The sequence below is a fragment of the Serinus canaria genome, chromosome 7, assembly GCF_022539315.1.
Source record: "Serinus canaria isolate serCan28SL12 chromosome 7, serCan2020, whole genome shotgun sequence".
Lineage (NCBI taxonomy): Eukaryota > Metazoa > Chordata > Aves > Passeriformes > Fringillidae > Serinus > Serinus canaria.
Window position 1 is genome coordinate 19,010,933 of NC_066321.1, and position 22,172 is coordinate 19,033,104.

At 39.5% G+C, this 22,172-nt stretch overlaps 3 protein-coding genes across 9 annotated transcripts in view; 1 reads left to right on the plus strand and 2 right to left on the minus strand.

The window, feature by feature from the left end:
• Nucleotides 1-10,552, minus strand: part of FASTKD1 (FAST kinase domains 1) — a 22,325-nt gene extending 11,773 nt beyond the window's left edge. For 2 of the 5 annotated variants that reach the window (XM_050976795.1, XM_050976793.1), the window contains exons 1-11: nt 10,084-10,418; nt 9,648-9,716; nt 8,631-8,756; nt 7,028-7,426; nt 5,799-5,909; nt 4,477-4,608; nt 3,018-3,531; nt 2,179-2,293; nt 1,582-1,710; nt 1,140-1,271; nt 21-134 (exon numbers count right to left, since the gene is read on the minus strand). In XM_050976795.1, the coding sequence (XP_050832752.1) occupies nt 21-134; nt 1,140-1,271; nt 1,582-1,710; nt 2,179-2,293; nt 3,018-3,531; nt 4,477-4,608; nt 5,799-5,909; nt 7,028-7,426; nt 8,631-8,756; nt 9,648-9,716; nt 10,084-10,418 (2,176 nt within the window). The other 3 variants (XM_050976797.1, XM_050976796.1, XM_009087971.4) reach the window with 3 other exon arrangements.
• LOC127059805 (spidroin-2-like) lies at nt 10,456-15,114 on the minus strand. 3 transcript variants are annotated; one of them, XM_050976804.1, is made up of 4 exons: nt 14,713-15,114; nt 12,924-13,066; nt 11,353-11,439; nt 10,456-10,588 (listed from the first exon to the last, which is right to left on the minus strand). In XM_050976804.1, the coding sequence occupies exons 1-4, from the start codon at nt 15,112-15,114 to the stop codon at nt 10,555-10,557; spliced, it is 666 nt and encodes a 221-aa protein (XP_050832761.1). In that variant the 3' UTR covers nt 10,456-10,554. The 3 variants fall into 3 exon arrangements, with proteins under 3 accessions (XP_050832761.1, XP_050832763.1, XP_050832762.1); XM_050976806.1 differs by lacking the exon at nt 11,353-11,439 and having other exon boundaries at nt 10,497-10,588; XM_050976805.1 differs by lacking the exons at nt 10,456-10,588; nt 11,353-11,439 and adding an exon at nt 11,803-11,884.
• PPIG (peptidylprolyl isomerase G) overlaps nt 15,029-22,172 on the plus strand; it is a 20,941-nt gene continuing 13,797 nt past the window's right edge. Inside the window, exon 1 of the mRNA XM_050976798.1 lies at nt 15,029-15,163. The gene's annotated coding sequence lies outside the window, so the exon portion shown is untranslated. The remainder of the gene's footprint in view (nt 15,164-22,172) is intronic.

Below are 22,172 nucleotides of genomic sequence, written 5' to 3' on the forward strand. Positions count from 1 at the left end.
TTACATTATTAACTTCTCACCTATTTCATAGCAGTATGGTGTGAGAACAGATACTCTTGAGTAATGGCTCCCTCCTAAGATCTCTGTCAGCATTCTGTGAATATGCTGTCGCTGTGGATTTATTTGGCTCATGCCTACAAAGACAAAGTAAAGAATTCATACATCAAAACTTCCAAAAATTCTGAAAACAGTGCTTTGAGACATTGTATTTTTGACAGCCAGGCTACTGAATTAAATCTTTTCCACAAATCCCAAGTGCTATTCCATCATAATTCAGAGACAAAGTGATCATATTTTAGCTAGAAAGTGGCAGGTGCATGCTATTAAGTAAATTTCAAATCCAGAGTTTAGATCCTAGGATTTTTTCATTCACATACTACAAAACCTCCAGTTTTAGGTTTCACCTGGTGGATTTTGTTTGCTTTTAGTTAGGTTTAGACATGTATTCACTCACCTTAGCCATACCCCACTATCTGCCACTTCTCTGTCCATTGTAGGTTAACACCTTGCTCCAATAAACATCTCCAGTCTTAGAGACAAAGTAGCTGAGTTCTGTGGATAGCACAGCAGATCTCCCCATGAGAATTAGTGGAGGAGATACTGTGTTTGCATTAGATGGCTTCTGAATTGATTACTGCTCTGAAAGATCTCAGCTGCTACACTTGATCACTAGCCTACTTCTCTTCTCTCATCCCTGATGGATCTTGATTCTTGTGAAGAAAAAGGGAGGATCAAGTTCAAAAGAAGGCAGTAAAAATGTTTATCTTGAAAAATTTAAGTCAAAATGTTCAGTTTTGTAAGTGAAGCAGGGAGCAAAATGACCCATCTCCTCCGGTACAGAATGATCTTCTTCCTGCCTTTCCATCCTTCATGCCACATACACTGTTTCTGTGTATTTAAATTTTAATTCTTCTCCAGAAATAACCCATCTCTACTACATTAATTCTCACAAGGAAAACCAGTTTGCTCCCAATTGCACTAATAAGTGTTGCACTACTAAATGCTCAGCAGAGAGGGCTGTGCCTTCTATTGTGTGCTAGTGTCAGTATGGCAGTTTTAGAAGAAACACCTAATATACTCCTAAAAAAATAGACTATTATGAGTAATAAGGGCAGTTTTTCCTGTCCTAAATTACTTACTGTTATGAAAGACACGTTGGCAGTATGGCTCATGAAACCAAGGGATGTGAAACTCTGGGCATTCCAGACAGACTGCTCTGTTCAATTTCATGAGGCTCGAGTGGACCCTCTGCTTCACCATATCTGGCAGGACTGATTAAAAGAAAACCAAAAAACAACAACAAAGAAATGTGTGAACTGAAATGTGAAAAATCAAACAAATTGAACTAAATGATTTTTAGAATTACAGAACCTGTATCTGCAATACAGGTCTGTACTTTTAAAGCAAAGAACATATTTTTGTTCATTCCTGCCCTTTTAGCACTCAATCTATGACAATATTATAAAGAAGGTGTCTTTCCCAAAACCAGAATTGTTTAAAGAGTAATTCTATATCTCAAGTCCAAATTGCATTTGATGCCAAATGCTACACAATCAAATTCATCAAAAGTTAGATAGCTACCATTAAGTTGAGCATCCAATTTGCTTAGGAAAGAAATATTAAATATCGTCGTGATCAGAACTGGAGGGAAATACCCAGCCATTGCCAAAACATGAGCAAGCAGCACCAAGTGATGAGTTTCAAGATGACCTTGAAAAATCAGAGAGAAACCCATATTAACACATGACAAAGCTGAAAGGATTTGCAATGCCCTTTCCCTGGCCTCTCAAATCATCTGATTTTCCCTCTTATTGTACAACCCAAATCCATACACGCTTCCTCCACAATATTAATTATTTCTTTGTCATATTTCACAAAATGTATTCTCTTCCCAAATGATGATTCCTTGGGGAACACAACAGTTCTATCCAGTAACAGCACACTGAAATAATCAGAATTTTCACTTTCATTTTACTATGCCAAAAAACTCTTTGCTAGTTCCTTATCAACAGTCATTTTTAATGGGTGAAACAAAACCCAAAACTGAGTATTTGTCATGGTTTAACCCCATGGTTTAACCCAGTATTAGCAGCAACATACTTTCCTTTTCTTTGTTTAATGAAAGTACCATTATATTCCCATTTTCATTTAGTAAAAATCTTTGACTATTGCACTTACTCAAGTTAGAAGTAAGATGCTGGATACAACTCTTAAAGAATTCTTCATTTTCAGGAGGGTCATAATTCAAAGCAGAGAAAAGGAAGAGAATAAAATAGATTTCAGAGGTGGGAATCTGAAAAAAAAGACATCCTAAATCAAGTTACTGCAAAATATCCTATTATAGCTTTAAATTAACAAAAAGCTTTATAATTAATTCAGAATTTAGAGATTTAGGAGTAGATGAACTATTTTCTTTTTTTTTTCCTTTGGCCAACTTTTCTTGGAGAAAATAACAAAAAAAAAATTGTTAAAATTGTAGCCACAACTAAAACTTCAAATTTATTTCATATAGGTGATCCAAGTGTTTCTATACACTTAAAGAACCTTTTAAGAAGGTTTTGCATTAAATGTTCTTAAAGAAACTAAATTGCAACAGAATAAAATTGAAGATTTATATGAACACGAGATTGAGAATGAGAAAAAAGATAGTAGGGAAAAAAGAGTAATTTTGACCAAATAGACAGGCTATTGGGGAAATCCCCACAACAATTAATACTGTTAAAATATTCACCATGAAATGTCACTATTTATCAAGAAGTTAAAAAAAAATTAAGATGGTCAAATGTAAAGTTGAATGTAAATGATTATGGCTGACCTAACACTGAGTGAACAATAAAAAAGAAATGAAAATTAATGATAAGGGCAAATTTATACACATAGAAGTAAAACAGCTTTAAGTGAGCACAAAAAAATGATGTCCAAATCAGCTACACTAAAGAAAACTCTTAAAAACATTTGTGGATTGTGCTCTGAAACACATCAACTACTAATGTGTCCTTTCTTACTGAATAACTCACAGTGGATAGAAAGAAAAACTGGGACACCTTTTCTATATTTTCAACAGTCACAGATGCTATTCTGTCAAATAATGCAGGACAACGGTGCTCTGATTTTATGAGGAAAAAAGACAAAGGTAAAACATTTGCCCATGTTATTTGATCTATCAAGAGTCGACACATGGCCAGAGTTTCCTCATTCAGGACTTCTTCAAACCACTCTCCATTCACATATGAAAGTTCTTCCAGCAGAAGATTTAAGTTGTTGGCTTTCTGAAGCCTCTGTAATCCACAGTCATTTACTTTTTGCAGAAGCTTGGCACATAGCTCAGAGCTGTTTTGCCAGTGAAACTGGCCATGATGATTCCACTTGACAAGAGCTGTAGCAATGCAACTCAAATGATGGAGTCTGCATTGAGGCAAAACTGCTGCTGCTTTGTTTATAATCATTTCCTCCACTTGGAAAGAAGGAAGCATGGCCAGAACACGAATTACAGCTGCAGTATCAGCAGGTATCACACTAGATTTTAAATAACTGGAAGAGAGATAGAAATAAAAAGTCCATCAGTAGTGACTAAGTGCAAATATTTAAACAAAACAAAAAAAATTTTATGCTTGAATCTTCTAATTTGGAAGGCAAAAGCTGCACATCAAATATAAAGTAAGAAGAATATTAATGACTTGGCAGAAATCCACACTTTTTTTTTTCAGTGAGATTAACTTCTTCATTCTAATTTATTCAAAACTGAAGAAGGGGAAGAAGACAGTGAGCAGCTCAGTAAGCTGGGGAGACTCCACCTGCTACTGATAAACACAGAAGTTCTTAGTAAGGCCAGAAGGTCCACATTTGTCAAGGTTATCTGTGGGTTTATGGGCCTGGTTAATTTCTGTGATTTCTGTCCAAGGGAGCAACAGGTTTCGAGGAGTCTGAGGAACATGAAGACATCATCCACAAAAAAAAAAAAGTACAGCCAAGGCATTACATTCTCATAGAGGCTGAGCAATCAAAGCAAGATCTCTTGTCTGGCAACTTTCTGTTGTTCTGTAGAAGCATAAGAACTAACTGGACAGTTCTTCAATCAAAAGAGTACTTCTGTGCCACTCTTTCACTTGTCCCAACCAAAGCATTCTGTCTCCTTTTCCTTACTTCTTCTGTCCAACATCAAATACAATATTAATATCTACCCATCCTATCAAAGACAAATCAAAATTTATTGTAATTTCAACATCATTATATTGCAGTGGTCAGAAGAAAAATGGAAAAATATTTTTTAAAGGTATCATATATATTAGCAGATACTGCTGGGTTTACAGTCAAGACAATATCTACTTTCCATCATCTGATTTACACGTTTAGTAAGTTTGCTACTTCTTCATATTTTATGGGAACAAAACACTAACATCATAGCCTGCTATTTAAAATTTTAAGTAGAGAACTGTTAAAACTCAAATAGCTACATTTCCAAGAATACACACTTACCCTAATAGTAACGTTTTTAGTTTGGCAAACAGCTCCAGATCCTGGCAATGCAACACCACCAAGTACTGTGTTAACTTTACCAACTGTAATACGTGATAGCTGTCCAAGTGTTTGTGCAGAACAGAAGTCATTCTAAATACAAAGAGGAAAAGATTACATGGTATTAAACTAATACAAAAGATACTGCAAACTCCAACATGCCACATGAAATGGAGGTGTCTTGTGATGCACAGTACCTGTGTGGAGGGTTTTACACACCTGCAGTCATCTCCACATTGATTTTGACACTATTCCACTTAGAGCAGCCTCTCTCCACTTACTGAATTGCAAAGTTAAAGTCACACAACAAAAATTAAAGTCATCACAACAAATCAGCTACTTTACACTACTAATTTCTGTTGCAGATTTCACAATCAGTTAAATTTAGAGTGGACCAAGAACATAAACTAGAACAGCATCAGCAGCTCCAGCACCACCACACTCACCTAACAGTGGTTGCTACAGCTCTGTTGGTCTAAAGTTACAGAGGAGGATAGATTTGTAGGGAAAGATAATACCTTAAGACTTTCTTTAGACAGTGAGACTCAGGAAGAAAAGGCATCAATTCACCTGATCTTCCTTTCAGTATCCCTTTGTGCCACAAAACACAAGTAGGTTCTTTTTCTTTCAAAGATCTATTTGATTCATACAAGTTCCTTCAATCCAATAACTGTTCACGACCTGCACTTAACTCAGCTGTATCTCTGACATATCTAATGCTACATCTTCTGTGCCTAAAACATCAACTTCTTTTCCATTCACTGTATGACAGACACTACCCCTCCCTATAAATAGTTTTCAGTTCAAAACTGCAAAAAACATGGCCCAGGCTCTAAAAAACACAAGCTTTAATAGTCCAAAATAGGACACAACGACTTTTGAACAAACAATTCACAAAAGTAACAGTATCTCCAAGACAGGATATGTTCTCTGCAACTTACCACATTTCATTTGCACTCTCACGAGTTCACAGTAACTGTTAGAGGCTAAGTTTAGTGCAATAGGATCACATGTTTGTAAATTAGACAGATGCTATACAACAGTAACTTGGTAAGGATGAAATGCTTTTCTTTCAAATTCCTAAATTGCCTCAGTTAGGGTTGCCTTGTGGGTCAAGCTGCAATATTCTAGAATCTGTAACAGTCAATAAGTTATAGTGTATAAGCACTTGTGTGCAAGTGATGCACCCACTGCTCCTAACTTACTGGATATGCCAAAGTTTTCCACATTAAATGGAAGTGTACCTAGAGAATACAATTTCTTAGCAATACCAAAACCATTACTTTTTGAGTAGATGAGAATTTCTGCATTTCATTTTCCGCAAAGTCTTCAGTATCATCAATATTTGGTGACTGCTAAATTCTTCTGCCATGTTTACTGCAGTTACCAGCAACCTAAAGAGGAAAAGACATATTTTCCAATGAAAAACAGTTGAAAATCTCTGGCAAACAGCCAGAGGTTGCAGCCATTTTCTTTACCTATGAGGAAAAGAACCAAAGAATATTTCTGGAAGCAAAATTCTCCCAAACTAGAGACTTTTGTTCTGTGGACTTTTCTTCTAAACAGCTGGTCTGTCTAGCACAGATAAAGGGGTGTGAGTGTGTTGGATCAGTGCATATTGTTCAGATGCTAAAAAACAGCAAGTCCAACAATTCTAAAAGTAGATAAATAGGGAAGGTACTCTAAGACACAGAACAATTCGTGATCAATCAGCAAGCTACAGATAACAGAATCAAACATGAACTGAACTGGTTCTGTGGTAATTAAAGCCAATGTTTATCACAAACAATATAAATTAAAAAAAAAAAAAAAAAGAAGAAAAGCTTTTGGAACTAAATCAGCTATGGCAAAACCAAGACAGGCTTGCAGCAAATCTCTGAATAAAGGAAATGTTCATGAAGAGAAGTATGAAAATATGACTCATTGTAATTAATACAGAAAATTCTGCCTAGAACTGCAGGCTTTGAGAGACCCATGAGTAATATCACCCCTAAACAGGATTTTGTGGCACAAGAAAAACAGGCAGAAAAAAAAAATGTGCCACACAATACTATGCTCTAAAAAAATGCTGAAGTGTTCCCTGATGACGCTCTTTCATAAAGAACAGGATGTCAGCAGTCTAGTATAGGACAAGACTCAGGCTTTTTCAGCTACTGAGTCTTAAAAAGGAAAATATCACATATCACTGCATATATTTCTCAGGAGAATGACAGAAATGTTTTTACTACCACCCAGTGTGAAAGGAAGGCTGTAATCTAAGAGACAGAGCTACAGGATGGCCTTGCATAACAGCATTCACACCCCCCTTAATTGAGGGATCTGATTCAACTTCTTAATAAAACATACTGCTTTGACAGTGTTTCCATGATGAAATCATCCATTGCTACACTGTTACAACCAGGAAACCTAAGGCTCAGCTCACAGATGGCCTCAGAAATTCTTCCAAACACCGGTACATTTTTAATTTCTCTGTAAGAATACATGTATAAAACAAAATGATTAATAAACTTACCTTTCTCTAACCTTGGATCCTGCCATAGGCCCAAGAGAAAAAAATAATTTTGCAAATGTTTCAGGATCATAATAATCATCTATAGCTTCAGATAGCAGCTGTTTAGCAATCAAGCGAAATTCAGCATTGTCAAAACCCAGCTGCTCATACAGTCCAAAAATACGACTAATATTGTGTACATCAAGATGGGAGGCACTTTTAAGGAAAACTCTGTTGCATTTTTCTAGCACAGGATGATACTTCAGTTTAACATTTTGGAGAAACTGTAGTATTCTTCTGGCATAGTTGAAGTGGACTTCATGCTCTTCTTCTAAGAGCCGCTCAGCCTTGTGTAGAAGTCGATCTCGAAAACTCTCTGTGATAACTTCAGATATGGTCATCATCAAAACTGACAAGATCCTACAAAATTCAAAAGGTTTCCTATTTACACGTTGAACATAGTAAGCAATACATTTCATATGTATTAAATGAAGTGCAAAAAAGAAATTAATGGTAATTGAGGTGTTGTTGGCTTCTGTGAAAAAAGAATTTTAAATCTATTCCAGAAAACATGGATAAGTAAAAACCATTTATCCTACTAAAGCAAAGATTCTGCTGTCAGTGAACTTATGAAACAATTAAAATTTTTCAGCCATCTCTTGCCAAGTTACACATGATAAAAGTGTTTGCTTCAGGCAAGACCCTGATTTGCCTGATTCATATTTGCTAAAATATCTTTCATGTTCAATAGACACTAAAGAAGCCCAAACAATTCAGAAGTGACAGGATGGGGAGAAAAGTCACTGTCACTCCTAAAGAAAGAATCCCTTCCTAAGGGAATAAAAAGACCATAGAGAAAGTGATTTCAGTAAAGAAATGCAGTCCTGTTCAAGGAGTTTCATAAGCAGGCTCCTCACGTCTGAAAAAAAATCAGAGTTGGGACTGCTGCTGCTATATAAAGCAGAAGAAAGAAAGAGAAGCCTTGCTGTAACAACCCCAGGGGAACAGAAACAAGAAAAAAATGAGCTTGGTCTTCTTTAACTAGAGCTATGCTTAAAGTAGTTTAAATATGAAGGTAAAGTGCTAGACATGCTAGCAAGAGAATTTATTAATTCAGCTTGACCAGAAAAACAATGCTCTGAAGACAAATAAGCACAATATTGTTTTAAAATCCCTACTGCTGTTAACAAAGACATGTCATGGTAGAGAAACTATCAATGTCAAGGGAGAAAAAAGGGAGAAAAACATCTTCTGGTGAGTCAATAGCCCCTAAATTACAAAAAAAAGTCCATGTTTAGAATCAGGGTAACATTGATTGTAAATATCTACTGTACTGTAAGTAGAACAGTGGAAATTAATTAAATTTCTATAAACTAAACAATCAAGCTGTAATTTCAATCATTTAGACCAATCATTTTAACCAATCCTTAGGTTATAAGGAAATTCTTTGTAAAGACATTGGGAAAATGCATTCTCTTGTCAATCAATGCACAAATACAAAACATTTCTTTCCCACAAACCCCCAGTTGAAGCAATATAACTTCCAGCTGAGAAAAAGGGAAAGTCTTCAGAAAAGACAGACCAGTAATTGCAACATTTTTCTTCTTCTGCTTCTGACACTTACCTTAGATCCTTTATAGAATCCAGTTTCATGTCCACAATATGAGCTACTTGGCCAATTATGGGACTGAATTGCCTGTGTTGCTTGTATAAGCACAGAGCGAATTTAGACAAAGCAGGCAAACTAAGCCTGTCAAGACATTAAAGACAGTCAGATAGGATATCTACCTTTTATTTCTAGTCAATAATTAAAGACAAAAATATTTTTTAACAATTCTATAAAAACCAAGGTTATAGCCAAAATACAAAACAAGGAAGCAAAGTATCCAAGCAAAAAACCTAGGTGTTTAATATTAAAGCATGCTGTGTATATGGAATTCTACAAGAATTAGTTGTCCTTCACTTAACCAGCCTGAGGAATCTATAAAGATTATATTCTCAAGCAATTATGTCAAAGGGATAAAATAATGTGAGCAATTTATTACTTGAATATAATTTTGTTTTCTAGCCACACTGTATTTATTTACTTCAAGATCCTCCACATATTAAGAGGAGGTAATCCTGTGATGCTGGTGCCAAGACTGACACTCAGTTCTGCCATTATCCCAAAATTAAAGAGTGAAAACTACAATATCCCTCCTGCAAAAAGGAATCAAAAGACAACAAAACACAACAATAAAATGCACAAAGGGAAAATGTTGTTGTTTAAACACAAAATGTTTTATAAAAATTGAGATAAGCATGGTTCTAATAATCATTTAAGACCTGGACAGCAAGCACTGAGGTAAAATTGTAAATATGAAAACCTGCAATTCACTTCAAACACATAAACCTACACAGACAATATATTCCAAAATCTCAAATGTTGGACCCTGTTCTTGCAGTATCTGAATCTCTCGAGCATTTGTGTACCAAATAATTTGTATACTTCTCAAAACCTTCAAAAATACAACTGACATTTAAAGTACTCATATTCTATTTTAAACATAAATACTCTTTGAGAACTCTTGAGTAACCTCACATGAAGCAAATCATGCTTGCAACTTATACCTTTCACATAGCACAGCAGGACAATACTTGCCTTTCTAATCTTTTCCATGCTTCTGTAACAAGCACTTTTGCTAGAGAAACGTGGTCTTCAACATTGAGCCTTCAAAACAAAGACAATGCTTTACTTCAATAGTTATAAATAAATAAGACATACGTCTTTTCATTATTTATCACAATGTTTTACTTTTCTATCATTCCCTCCATTCAAACAGATTGTAAACATTTGTGCATGAATAATCAGAATTCATAATAATCATAAAACATATTTAATGGGACAGCAAAACAGATCTGTTCTGTCTGTATCTCCAAAACTGAGGCACAGGACATTATGCTGTCTGTGTCACACAGTCAAGAGTCCAGAGGCAGTGGCAGGGCAGTCTCGTCACAGTCTCCTTATGAGATAGAATTCTGACTACAGAACTTTCTCTTTTTATTACCAAATACAAAATGTATTTCATGCTCTTTACCTCAGGATGCTATACAAGATGTCCACTATCACCTCATCTTCCATGAGTTCCACCTTGTTTTCTGCCAAAACGCAAAGGGTAAGGAACTGGGAGTGATTTCTTACATAGTCAGTAGTCCTTAAGAGAAAGGGCCTATTCTTTTGCAATTGCCACAGCACGTTCAATGCAATTCCCACATGCTTCTCAGAAAGTCTGGCCTTGTTCCTTCCAACAAGGCTGAACACTTCATCTTCATGGGTGCAGCCATTTATCTGGCTCAAAAGCAGATCACTACACAGAGTTCGAGCTTGGTACCGTCTCAGTGTGAACAAGCAAACCTGCTTCAAACAAAGCATTTTGCTACGCCTACCAGCAAGCTTTAAACTGTCCAGAAAGATTCTTCTGTCACTTTTCACAGAAAACCATGCTGTTACAGACAACAAACTCAAATATTTGAAAAAGAGAAGACCATTTTTCTTTGATCCTGTATGGTCACTGTATTAAGAAGAAGTCAATTCTGAGGTACCTGAAATGAGAAAGTATCAAAGCACTTAACTTCAGTCACAACAACAAAGTAAAAATCAGTGTCTCTACATCATGATGTTCTAAGTAAGGCAAAACTTAAGGAGAACCTACAGCCTGGACTCCTCTTATAGAAAAGCTCCCAACATCGAACACTGACATACTCACAAGTACTATGAAGTTAGTCCACTTGGTAAGTTTTCAAATTTAGAAAACTGCCTTTAAAGGTCACAAGTGCTATCAATGCTACTACTGAGAAGGAAAAGCTGAAGATTTTAACAATCCAGCACTGCATGACTACGTGAGGCTGGCTTTCACTAGGCCATAATCCCAAACTGGGGTCCAGGAATTGCCAGAAAATACAACTATTGGTGGTAAAATGAAGTGAGATGGCTTCTAGTCAAGAAGGTTGATCACCTTTGTATTACAGGATACTGATCAATCACACACCCTCAGCTGAAATTGCCATTGCACTAAAGAAAAGCAACCTGATTCCAAACTATAATAGAAGCTACAGCCTTATCTAATGATATCTACTAAGTATTCATTGTCATTCTTAGAATATACCCCAATATGTACAGAGTTCTAACAACTATGTGTTCTACAACCTGCATAATTGATTTCAAGCTGGAGCACACAAACCACTAGTGAAAAAAATTTTAGTACACCAAAGAAGCTTTATCAAGTTCCCTGAACTTAGAGACCATGGAAAAGTCTGGAAGTCTTGCTTTAGAAGATATAATCATTAACAAGTAAAATTATCAATACCTGCAGCAAACCTGAATGCTCTTCAACTGAAGGCATGATTCCATCAGTGCAATGTTATCAAGGCGATGGCAGCAGTACCCACTAGGTCTGTTGAGGAAGAAAAAACCTAATTTGTGCAGCCTGTGCAAGGTACTAAAATCATTCCAGAAAGATGGATAGAGGTGGATTTCCTCTGACATCTGTACAATCCTCTTCCTAGAACAAAAAGCTATACAGCATATTGCACTACACTGCTGTCACTGACACTGGGGCAGATACAAGCAAAGCTAAAATGAAGTAATTTTAATTTATTAGCTGCTATAATAAGAAATCTTTTCTTTCCTATTCAAAATGAAAGAATACAAAAAAAGGAACAAATTTTTCCCATACTATGTATTAGGTACTTTAAATACTTTTTATAATAATGATTTGCTTTATAGTCCCTTTTCAGATATTGCTTTTATTTTTTTCATATGGTAGTTACCTTTAGAAAGAATTTCCTTCCTACAGTAGTGGCAAGCTAATCTGCAAGAAGTCAGGATAAAGTAGATACCTGAAGAAAATATAAAAACCTTCAGACTCAGTTTCCTGTAAGTCCATGTGACACATCTTTTCACCTTCTTTTGCTGTGGAAGACCTTGCCTATCCTATTGATGGGGAGCCAGGATCTCTATCTAATACAGCTTGCAGGAAGCTTCAAAATATTTCTGTATTCCACTGAGCACATGCAAGTGATGTACCACAAACTTTCATACCACTTAAAATCATAGTAAATTCCAGTATCTTTCAAAAAGTTCAGAAAACATTGGATGTCAAATCCAATTACATAAAGTAAAATGAGAAATTTGGATCTACTAAAAGAACTATTTCTAAGTTGTCCTACTTACCATGCAAAACACACACTTAAAGGACAAGAAGGTCTTTAAAATTGTTTTCTATCGCTTGAAACACAATAAGCCCTTTCAAGCCTGTATTACAAAACACAGTGAGCCAGGAAGTCTCTCAAAAAGGAGAAAATGTGGATACTCCCCTAGTATAAGAACTACTAGAGATTTAAGTAACTAAGCCTTAAGAGAGCTGCTTGCGCAGCGCAGGCACCGGCTCGCCTCAGTTCCCGTGAGCCCGGCCGCGGGCAATTCAACACCCGGGAACGAGCGCTAGCGCCGCACCGCCGGCGATCCGCGGCTTCCCGCGGGTGGCCCGCCCGCTCCCACCTGCTCCGGCACCGCGGAGAGTTCTGACCCCGAGGGCCCCAGAGAGAGCGCGGGAAGGGCCGAGCCGCCGCAGGAGGGGCGCGACCCGCGCCGCCAGACTTGATTCCCGCCTCCGGGGGCCGCGGGCACCGCTGCGGGGCGCTCCCTGCGCGCCTGAGGCGCCGGGCGGGCTGCAGGCACCGGGCGGCACCGGGAGGCACCGGGCAGGCGGGCACGTCCCAGCTGGCGGCCGGCGCGGGGCGGCAGCGGCTGCCAGCGCTGGCTTCAGCGAGGGCTCGTCACACGGTAAACTCCACCGCCCGGCGGGGTTAAACGAGAAAGCAAAGGAGGTGGTGCCAGTTCCGCAGAAGCGGCCCCGAGGAGAAGCTCTCGGCTTACCTTTGCACGGGACCCTTCCCGCTTTCGAGCCGCAGCCGCAGCCCGCTCCCTCCAGGCGCAGCCGGCGGCGGCCCCAGCACTCCACGTGCCCTGGCGCTGTCACTCGCCGTGCGCATGTCCCGAGGCACGGCATTTCCCAGGAGCTGCCCGGAAGCGTAGGGAGAAAGGGAAAAGTCCAGCCAGTTAAGACTTTCCGAAGGAAATAAAAATAATAATTAAAAAGGTCCAAGGTTTATATTGAATATTGCATATTAAATAAAGTAACGTTTTTATAATTCATTCTGAAGCGGGGGGAAAAGTTTTCCCTGCCTAGGAAAAGCACAAAGGGATGAAAGTTCAGAAGGGTAAAGCTGAAGAACTAGGCTTTGCTGTAGTGCAATTAATGTTATTTTATTTTACCATTTTTTAACGCTTTGCAACAACAACAAATTTTAAACGAATGAGTTTTGGGAGACAAATCTAAAATATCTTGCAATAAGTATGTTGCTTATGTGGAATACACATAGCTCCAGATCATCTTTCTGGACCTTTTCTCACCACCATTGATAGCAGCAAAGACATTCAGAAAGAATGATAACAATCTCAGATTGCTCTACATTCTATCCAAAAACCAGAACTCGGACTATGACCATGACCAATTCTGACCAGCTGTATTGCAGCTGTCTATCAAATGTTTTGGGTTTTAGTTTTTGTCTTGTCACCTCCTAATACATTGGAGGCCTATGAATATAGAACTCACTCACACTAATTGAATAGGACCTAAATTATTTATCACAGGTCTGTGGTATTCTAGAAAAAGAGCACGTAATTTGTTTAAACTGGATTAGTTACAATTTTTGTAACTGTTGAATTTATAACTTGGACAGGTTCTGTATCATCTTGCTGACAAATTCCAGATTGCCCCAGTTACAGTTTACACAGGCATGCAAGTAACAGAGTGAGACCCAAACCCTGTCAGGTGAGCTCAAAGGACGGCACATAAAGTACCTCTTTCAAGAATGTCAGGCCTTGTACAAACTCACATAACAATTCCAAGGCATCTGAGATGAAAACTGTAGCAGAAAACAATTCCATGTTCATATAACAGGGACTTCTGTAAATCATACAGATTTTTCACTTCCAAGATGCTGAACTTTTCACTTTGACTTGTGAAGTACATTTGGATAAAATAAAATAATGCCTCAACCAAATTAAAAATGCTATATAAAATGATGTTACATTTTAAACTAGAGACATAGGGGAGGAAAGCAAGACTTAACAAAGCATGCTGTGCTAAAGCCAGTGTTGATTTACTGAACAGATGTTCACTCACCAGCTTCTTCAGGATTTCAGAACTCACAGGTGCCAGTTTCACATTTTAAATTGGTTTTGTTGGGGTTTTTTCTCCAGTAAAACCATAAGGAGATCATTGGGTTTTCTACTTCTGAGACACTTCCCATCAGAGAGTCACATAACTTCCATTACTTCCCATAATGTATGTGATTACTGACCCAAATGCCTACTGGTTTGAATTAAAACCCAGCAAAGGAGGTACCTACTTCAGTGCCAGTCTCAGTAAATTTTGAAGGTGCTCACAGATTTAGGCATTGCCCTAAATTTTCATTCCTTAATTTAAAGATGCATTAACTTTGAACTGCAATACATATATATGGGATATATTATCAGTTAATAATTTTTTTCACAGTTGGCCTAAAATTCCCATTTTAATTCTTTACAAGCCCTAGAGAGGCGTACTGCTGGAGGAACTCTGCGCGCTTCCAGCACCGTGCAGGACGGTTCATTTACCAACCCTTGGCCATTTCGCGGGCTCATCGGCGAGGAAGACCAGCACTGTTCTCGAGCACGTTTGGCTAGAAAGGGCCCGTGTACCTGCCGCGCTCCAGCCTCTCCGGCTCCTTCCCGCGCCGCGCCCGCTCGGGCCTGGGGCGGCGGGGCCACGGGAAGGGCGGAGCGCCGCTGACGAGCCCGAGGAGGCGGGAGCCCCTCCCCCAGTCGCTCGGGCTCCTCGCGAGCGGCCCACGCCGCCGGGCTGGGCTGGGTCGCTGCTCGCGACCCCTTGCACCGTGCCCGGGCCGGAGGAAAGCTGCTCCCGCCGCCGCACTCCCCCGCCCGCCCCCGGCGCGCCGCCCCCGGGTCGCCGCTCCCGCCCTGTCCGCCACTGACGCAGTCCGTGCCGCACCAGCTCCAACATGGCGGCAGCGCGGCGCTGAGCAGCGCGGGGCTTCAAGGGCCGCCAGCGGGTGAGTGCCGGCCACGCCGCCGGGCAGCGCCGGGCGCCGGCGCGGCCGAGTGAGGGCCATCGCCCGGGCCGCGCCGGGGGCCGGGCGGACGGTGGAGGAGGAGGAGGAGGTGGAGGTTGCAGCGCCGCGGGGCCTGAGCCTCGGTCACGGCGCGGGTAGGAGCTCCGGCCTCTCCCGGCCGCCGCTTCGGAGCGGGCCTGGGGCGGCCGCCCCCGCCGCCTCCTAACACCCGCTCCTCGCAAGGCCCGGCCGCCCGTGTGCGGGGAGCAGGCAGACCGCGGCGCTCGGCGCATCCCGGGTGAGGTCGGCCCCTGGGAGGGAAGGGGTGTGCGGCGCTGCGAGTGCGGCCCTTGGCAGGCGGGAGCGGCAGGGGTGGGTGAAGCGGCGCTCGGGGCCTGGCGCACATCGCGCCGGGGGTCGGGTCTGCCAGGCCGGCTGTGCCTCTCCGCAGCCTGGCTAGCCGCGGGTCTATGCCCGCAGCGAGCGCCCTACTCGGGCTCGGGTGCTGGCTGGGGAGTTTGAATGAGTCTTCCCTCCTCCCCTAGACGAGGAAGGAACGGGGCTGTCTGCGTGCCACATGCTCTCTCTTCTGCAGGCCTCTCCTAGGAAAGTGGAGCCTGTAGGAGCTACCGTGTCTGGCAGGAGACTCCTCTGCCTCTCTCTTTTAGGGATTTCCTAAGGCGTTCCAAAGACTTCTATGAGGATTGACTTTAAGGCTCATTTTGTTTGTAGCCGTGACCAAACTATAAATACTGCGTATATATGGTTGTACTTTGAGACCTTGAAGAGGCTTTGAGAGACTTAAAAGACTTTAGAAATAGCTCACTGAAACTGTGGCCAGAGTATCTGTTGTAGTGCTAAACATTGCCTTTAAGTTCAGTCACAATTAGAAACTTTATTCATAATGATAAAGTCATTTTGGCCAGTAGTTTCCTAATGTTAGACTGGATAAGTTAATTATATTTAGTAGTCATCTGAGACCTGATTTAACAGAAGCATCAGAATATTATCTTGCATATAGTCTATTTTCTGAGATGTGTTTTTTTCTGAGAGAATATTTTGGAGGTTTCATGATTTTTTTCTAGATTGTCAGCAGAAGAGGCTGTTCTTTGGACAAGGATGAATGTTACTAGTGTTTCTTTGGGGTGTTTTTTGGTGTGGTTTTATGTTGTTGGGCTTTTTAAAAATCTTTTTCCTGCCATTTTGTTTCACTATTCCCATTGCATTGGGGTCCAGCGTTGCTCAGATTTTTAGGTGCTACCACGATAAAAATATGGTAACAATTTGTAGGTTAGACATGATTTATGAAGCATTAGTTTGTCTAAACTCACAGAGCTTGATTAATCCACTTGTAAAATTTATTTATAAATATTTCAGAAATAATGTGGTTTCCTGTATGTGCAGTAGATCTGAAGGGTAGCATAAAAAGGATAGCAGCATCAGTAGTTCTTTGGGAGGACCCTTGGGGACTGTATTTCTCATTAAGACTTCCCATTCTTTCAGTCCTCTTCTGTGAAACAAACATTATTGCTTTAATTCCCTAGCAGTCATCAAGCTGCTATCAAGAGAAGATTTGGGTTTTTTTTTCCTCACAGGATGTCAGAAAATCTAGGGATTATGAGGGAATATAAAGTGAAAATATGTAACAGAGTGAAGGATTTTAGTGTGTTGCAGCATGATTTCTCCACTACCAGTTCACTCCTCCATGTGATGGTAATTTAGGAGCCAGCTTCCATTTGGAAGAGAGTCAGTGAGTGCCAGGTAAAAAATGTGGCCATCTTCTAATGCAGTGAGGTTTAGGTTAGAGGCTGGGATGAAGCATAGAAGGGATCTAGAGGAGTAGAGGAAGGGGTAGAACATGAGAATAAAACATGATACAGGGTGTTTTTGGTTATAGTTGACAAATATGGGTCTGCATTCAGAGCGGTCTTTTACTCTTGCATGGTTGTCCTACCTTACTCTCATCTTCAGTAACAGGTAGGAAAGGATTCCACTGCTGAAATTAATTTTGAGATTTACATGACTTGGAGATTATACCCTGTAAGGGGTTCCCCCCCCCCCCCCCTTTCATAAAGAGCATAAAATTGCCTTTTCTTAGCACTTTTTAAGTTTTATTTTAAAAGTTCATGAATCCAGGCCTACTGAAATTCACACCAACAAGTGCATTATTGTGTACAGACCTGACAGAAAACACCTGTATTTGTTCACAAAACAGGAAAAAAAATACTTTCTGTGTAAAGTAGATAATGGAAAATCATGACTAAGACTTGACAACATAGATTTTTAGTTGCAAGTGACAAGAGCATGGTTGGATATTTTAACATTTTTCATTGAAGGAATCCCTTTTTTTAGAAAAATAAAGGGGATGATCCAGTAGGAGCCTGTATTTCTGTGTAAACAGTTTCAGGATGTTACTACCTTCTTAGCTGAATTTTATACTCTCCCAGCTGGGGTGTTAAAACTGGGTGTGCATTCATTATACTTTAGTACAAGAAGACTAAATTCATGTTGATAATTGCAAGAAATCATACTGAAAGAGGTACAAGTGATTTACCAGTGCAGTAGGAGTATGCACTGCATATTTAGTCAGGACCTATCTAAGGATGATAGATATTTTCTGAAGTCTCCCCTGCCTCATGTCCGTGCAAGACTATGGTTGATATTGTCAGGTGTCTGATTTCCTTTTTTAGAAGGAAACAAATCCTATGTCAGAAGTCAATAAATTCTTCTAGCATTGCTGTAGAGAGCAGGCCTGGTGAAAAGTGGTGTGAATCCCTTTTTGCCTACAAAAATGTTGAAAGTTTTATTTTATGGGTGGTTTTTCTTTTGAAGAGACTGTCAGATTGAAAGCTTATAATGCATGATTTTTAATGATGACTTGAAAGTCTTCCTACATAAATTTCACAGGGCTGTGTAGAAAGCAAATATTTTCTTTCTTAAAGGTGTGTTAAATCCACGTGATTGCAAAGATGTCATCCTAAATCTGAAATGTGTTCTAGTGTAGCACATTATTCCTAAATTTGGTAACAAAAATCTTGTGCTGCTGGTTAGTGAAATGAAAAAAAATCATTTCCTTAGATGTCATTGCTGCTAATTCAGAGTTTTGAGATCATGAAGTACAGAGGAAAAGATGGTGGTGTTCAGGGAAAAATGCTAAGGAAATTATGAAGATAGAGAGTTGATGTGTTTAGGTTTTCGTTCACATCTTTGGTATCATGCTAACACAGCTGCAGGCTCCGTCACAGGAATGGATCTGTGAGCAAATTTTCATGTCTCCCATTTCAAAATCATAAATTCACTTCTAGTTTAATCCATACTGGAAAGTACTTGTAGCATTTTTAGTCTGTGCCTCTGCCATCACTTTAGGCTGCTGCTGCTGTCTTGTTCTGTGGAGGGAGGAGGAAAAGGTGGTTTTTATGCAGCCAGGTAGCCACTTGCATGCAAGTTAAACACGTGGGTGTAGGAACCCTCTATTGTAGTATCAGCCCACATTTATATTGTCTTCAAGTGACTGCAGCCACAGCCTTAAAGAATATATGTTCTGTGTTCACTTCATGCATTTGCATTTTCTAAATGCAAAGTTTTGCTTTAAAACACATTTCTGGAGATTCTGCATGCTTGTCTTTGAAATATGTATCAATGTAGTGTAGTCGTGCTGCCTTTAGATGGTGTGAAACAAAATGCTAGCAGTGTGAATTTATTCACTTTATTGTTTTCTTCGTTTGGACATTGAATGAAGATCAGTGCAGGTAATTGTAAGTTGATGCAAGGAAGCACGTTCAAGGGCAAGGTAAAGGAAAAATTAAAAATCTGGAAGAACTGGTGGTGACAGGGAAGCAAGTGAAGGAGTAGACACAATGTATCTTTTTCCTTCTAAATATGTCTTTGCTTACTATTCTGTCCTGTACTGGGACTGAAACAAATCAGGAGTTCAGCACAGTTATAAAGAGGGTTGTTTTTTCCCTCCTATAAAATGAGGAAATGCTGCTGTACTGCTGCTTGCTGTCGCCTTCTTTGGGATGCATGACATGCTGATGCTCAGTTGATGTGCATCTCTGAGTGCTGTCTAGCCTGTTCAGTCAAAAGGCTCTAGTATGTGTTAAAAGGTGTTATTACCAGATCCCTGCTAGCACAGGTGATTTTTGGAAATAAAATTCCCCAAGGTGTGTTTTTCTAAACACATCAGCAAATATCAGTGGTAATCCCTGGTGGAAAGATGCTTGTGAACAGTTTGGGATGGTTATCTTTTTCCATTGGCACAGATCATTTTGGAGGAGAAGAGTTGCTGGCAGCGTGGCCTTGAGCTGGCCAGCTTTATCCTGCAAATATTTAAACAAAATAATGAGATTGGTGGAGGTGTGAAGTAATGTAAACCCTGAGGGACAGTTGGTGAAATATTGGTTGTGGATGCAGCTGTTCTGACAAGACTGAGTACTTTTGATGTATTCATAGACAAATACAATATGCTCTAAGCTGAACTGTAATTCTACTTTCAGACATAATAGAAACGAGCCCTTTGTTTAGATATGCTGAAGTGATGTTCTAGGTGCTTGGTTGGGTTTGGGGTTTTTTTTGTTATAGATTCTACTTAGACTTAGTAAGAGCCTCTTCAAACAGAAGGTGGTTGAGAATGATGAATAGCTTGAAAATTTTAGAGTAGTATATTTTGTCTGATATTTTGTCTTTTCTTAGAGTTTTGGAAGGAAAAAGTGAGCTGACTTACCAAGATTGTCCTGAATAGCACATTTTTTGAATGTATGTATAGTAAGCATATTTTGGGTTGACATCAAATTCATATTCCTTTCACTAGTGAAATTCCATCAAGTTCACAATTAAAAAATGCAGGGTATTGAGGGTTAAGAATATCCATGTTCTAACTGAAGAGAAATTTTGAGAGAGAATTAGCACAAATCATTTAAGCCCTGTTGTTGTCAGACATGTAGTGCTACTGAGCTCACGATTTTCTGAGTTAATTGTTGATATTGTCTGACTTTATTCTTGGAATATTTTTAGTGGTTTTCTTTGTTGATTTTGTATTTAATATTCAGGCCCCCTGTACTTGCTTTTAATATGGTTTTAAATTATCAGTATGTAGAAGATTGTGTTTGGTGTTACTAACTTGGTACTTTGCCCTGTAGCACATCAGGAAGTAACAGTGCAAAGTATGCATAAGTATTTGGAGAAGAAACCTCACTTGACTTGTGAGGAAGGTAGGATGAATGTCACTGATGTCTTAGCCTCGTTTTCTGGGCACCATGAGCTTGAGAGTGAGATATATTTGCCGGGCCTGGTGTCCATGCAGGGGGTTCATACTGACCCATTGCCATACCCATAATTTAGAATCTAGTGCAGCTGGTGTTCTGGGGATATTATTGGAGGATTTAGGGAGAGTGCAGGGTATGCTGGAGGTAGTGGTTAGAATATGGGCTAACTTTGTTCCACTGTTCATGAAACAATGTAAAGGTAGAAAAACATCAAATTGAGAAAACTTGGTAGGGGTAGGGAGTTGGGTAGAATTCTTTATTTCTGATTTCTCTCTCCCATCGTCTACAAAACAGTGTTAAAAATTGACTGACATAGAAAGCAAATAGCTTTAGTCATTATCAGTGTTTGAAATAAAAATTATGTATTATTTCATGTGTCACGTATTAATTATTTCACCTATCGTGTATTAAGATAGTTGTCAATTATTTTGGCTAAAATACTGTCTATAAGTGTTAAGGCATACCTCTACATTTCTCAAGCAAACTGCTTGTAAAGCAGGAAATTCCTTCTCACTTAAGCATTAGAATTAAATGCCTAAAGTTTGAGTATAAGCAGCCAATCAGTTGTGGTACTGATGCTCTTTAGAGGTCTCAGTTCAGTTAAAACCGGCAGTTCTAGCAGCAAACAATATTTATAACAGCATTTATTGTGATAGGTTTCGTTGATAAAAAGTATGGCCATGCAGCAGTCTGTTCTGCCCCTGACAGTGAGCGGCTGTGCTTTGGCTGGTGTCAGTTCTGAAAGCAGCCTGTCCACACCCAGCCGTCTCATCCCCTCCCTTGGCCACACCCTGCAGTCCTTGCGCTGCTCGCAGTCTGTGCAGCGGTGCGGTAACCTGATGGCATCGGAGTTTTCATCTACGGGCATCTTCTCTGTTTCTCTGCCGGCTACAAAATTGGTTGTACTAATAGAAGAGAAGTGCTATTTCAATTCAAGCAGACTGAAATAAGCCTGCTACTTTGGACCAGTGGCTGGCTTGTGTGTGTGAATGTATCTGTTACGCACCTAGAGAATATCTAGTGAGATTCTGCATTTTTTTTTAAATTTTCTCATGATAAAAATCATATGAATAATGAACTACTGAGGGATGTTTAATTTAAACCAGTCCTGCATTGTTCCTGATTTTTGCTGTGTAATCTTAGTAAAATGTTAGGAGTGACAGCACAAGTAGGGAGAATATAGGCTAACATGATTACACTGCTGTCTTGATTTTTTTACAGCCTCTTGTTCATATGCTGAGAATGACAGATGGTAACAATTGAATTTTTCAGGCATGTTCTGTGGTACATCTAGGAGTGAAGCTTTAGGAGAGATGTGTGCAGTATGTCAGCTAGATTTGAAAAAATAATTAGGACTGAAAATGTATGGATTATATTCCAAATTCTGGAAAAGGTACTCCTGTCTTACCGATCCTTTTGAGATGCAAATGGAATTAAGACATAGCTTGTTACACAAAAATAAAAGGATTTATATAGTCTAAGGCAAAAGTTGCATTAAAATTCTCTATAAGGAATTACAGAATCATTTAGGCTGGAAAAACTCCTTAAGACCATTGAGTCCAATAGTAAATCTAGCAGTACCAAGTATACAACCAAACCATGTCCTTAAGCAGCACTAGCATCTATACTTCTTTTAAATGATACTAGTGATGGTGTCCCAAGAGATAAACAGTGACAGAAAAGGAAGAGACAATGAAAAACCAAAATAATTTCACTTAGCAGCAGTTGTGGAAAAAATACACCCT

Excerpts from the sequence above, each read along its gene's own strand:
- LOC127059805 (XM_050976804.1), bottom strand. The coding sequence starts at position 15,114 with ATGTTGGAGCTGGTGCGGCACGGACTGCGTCAGTGGCGGACAGGGCGG. Across the intron at positions 11,440-12,923 it reads GGGAAGGGTCCCGTGCAAAG|ACCTAGTGGGTACTGCTGCC; the intron begins GTAAGCCGAGAG and ends CTTCCTCAACAG. Across the intron at positions 10,589-11,352 it reads AGCATTCAGGTTTGCTGCAG|GTACCTCAGAATTGACTTCT; the intron begins GTATTGATAATT and ends TTCTCATTTCAG.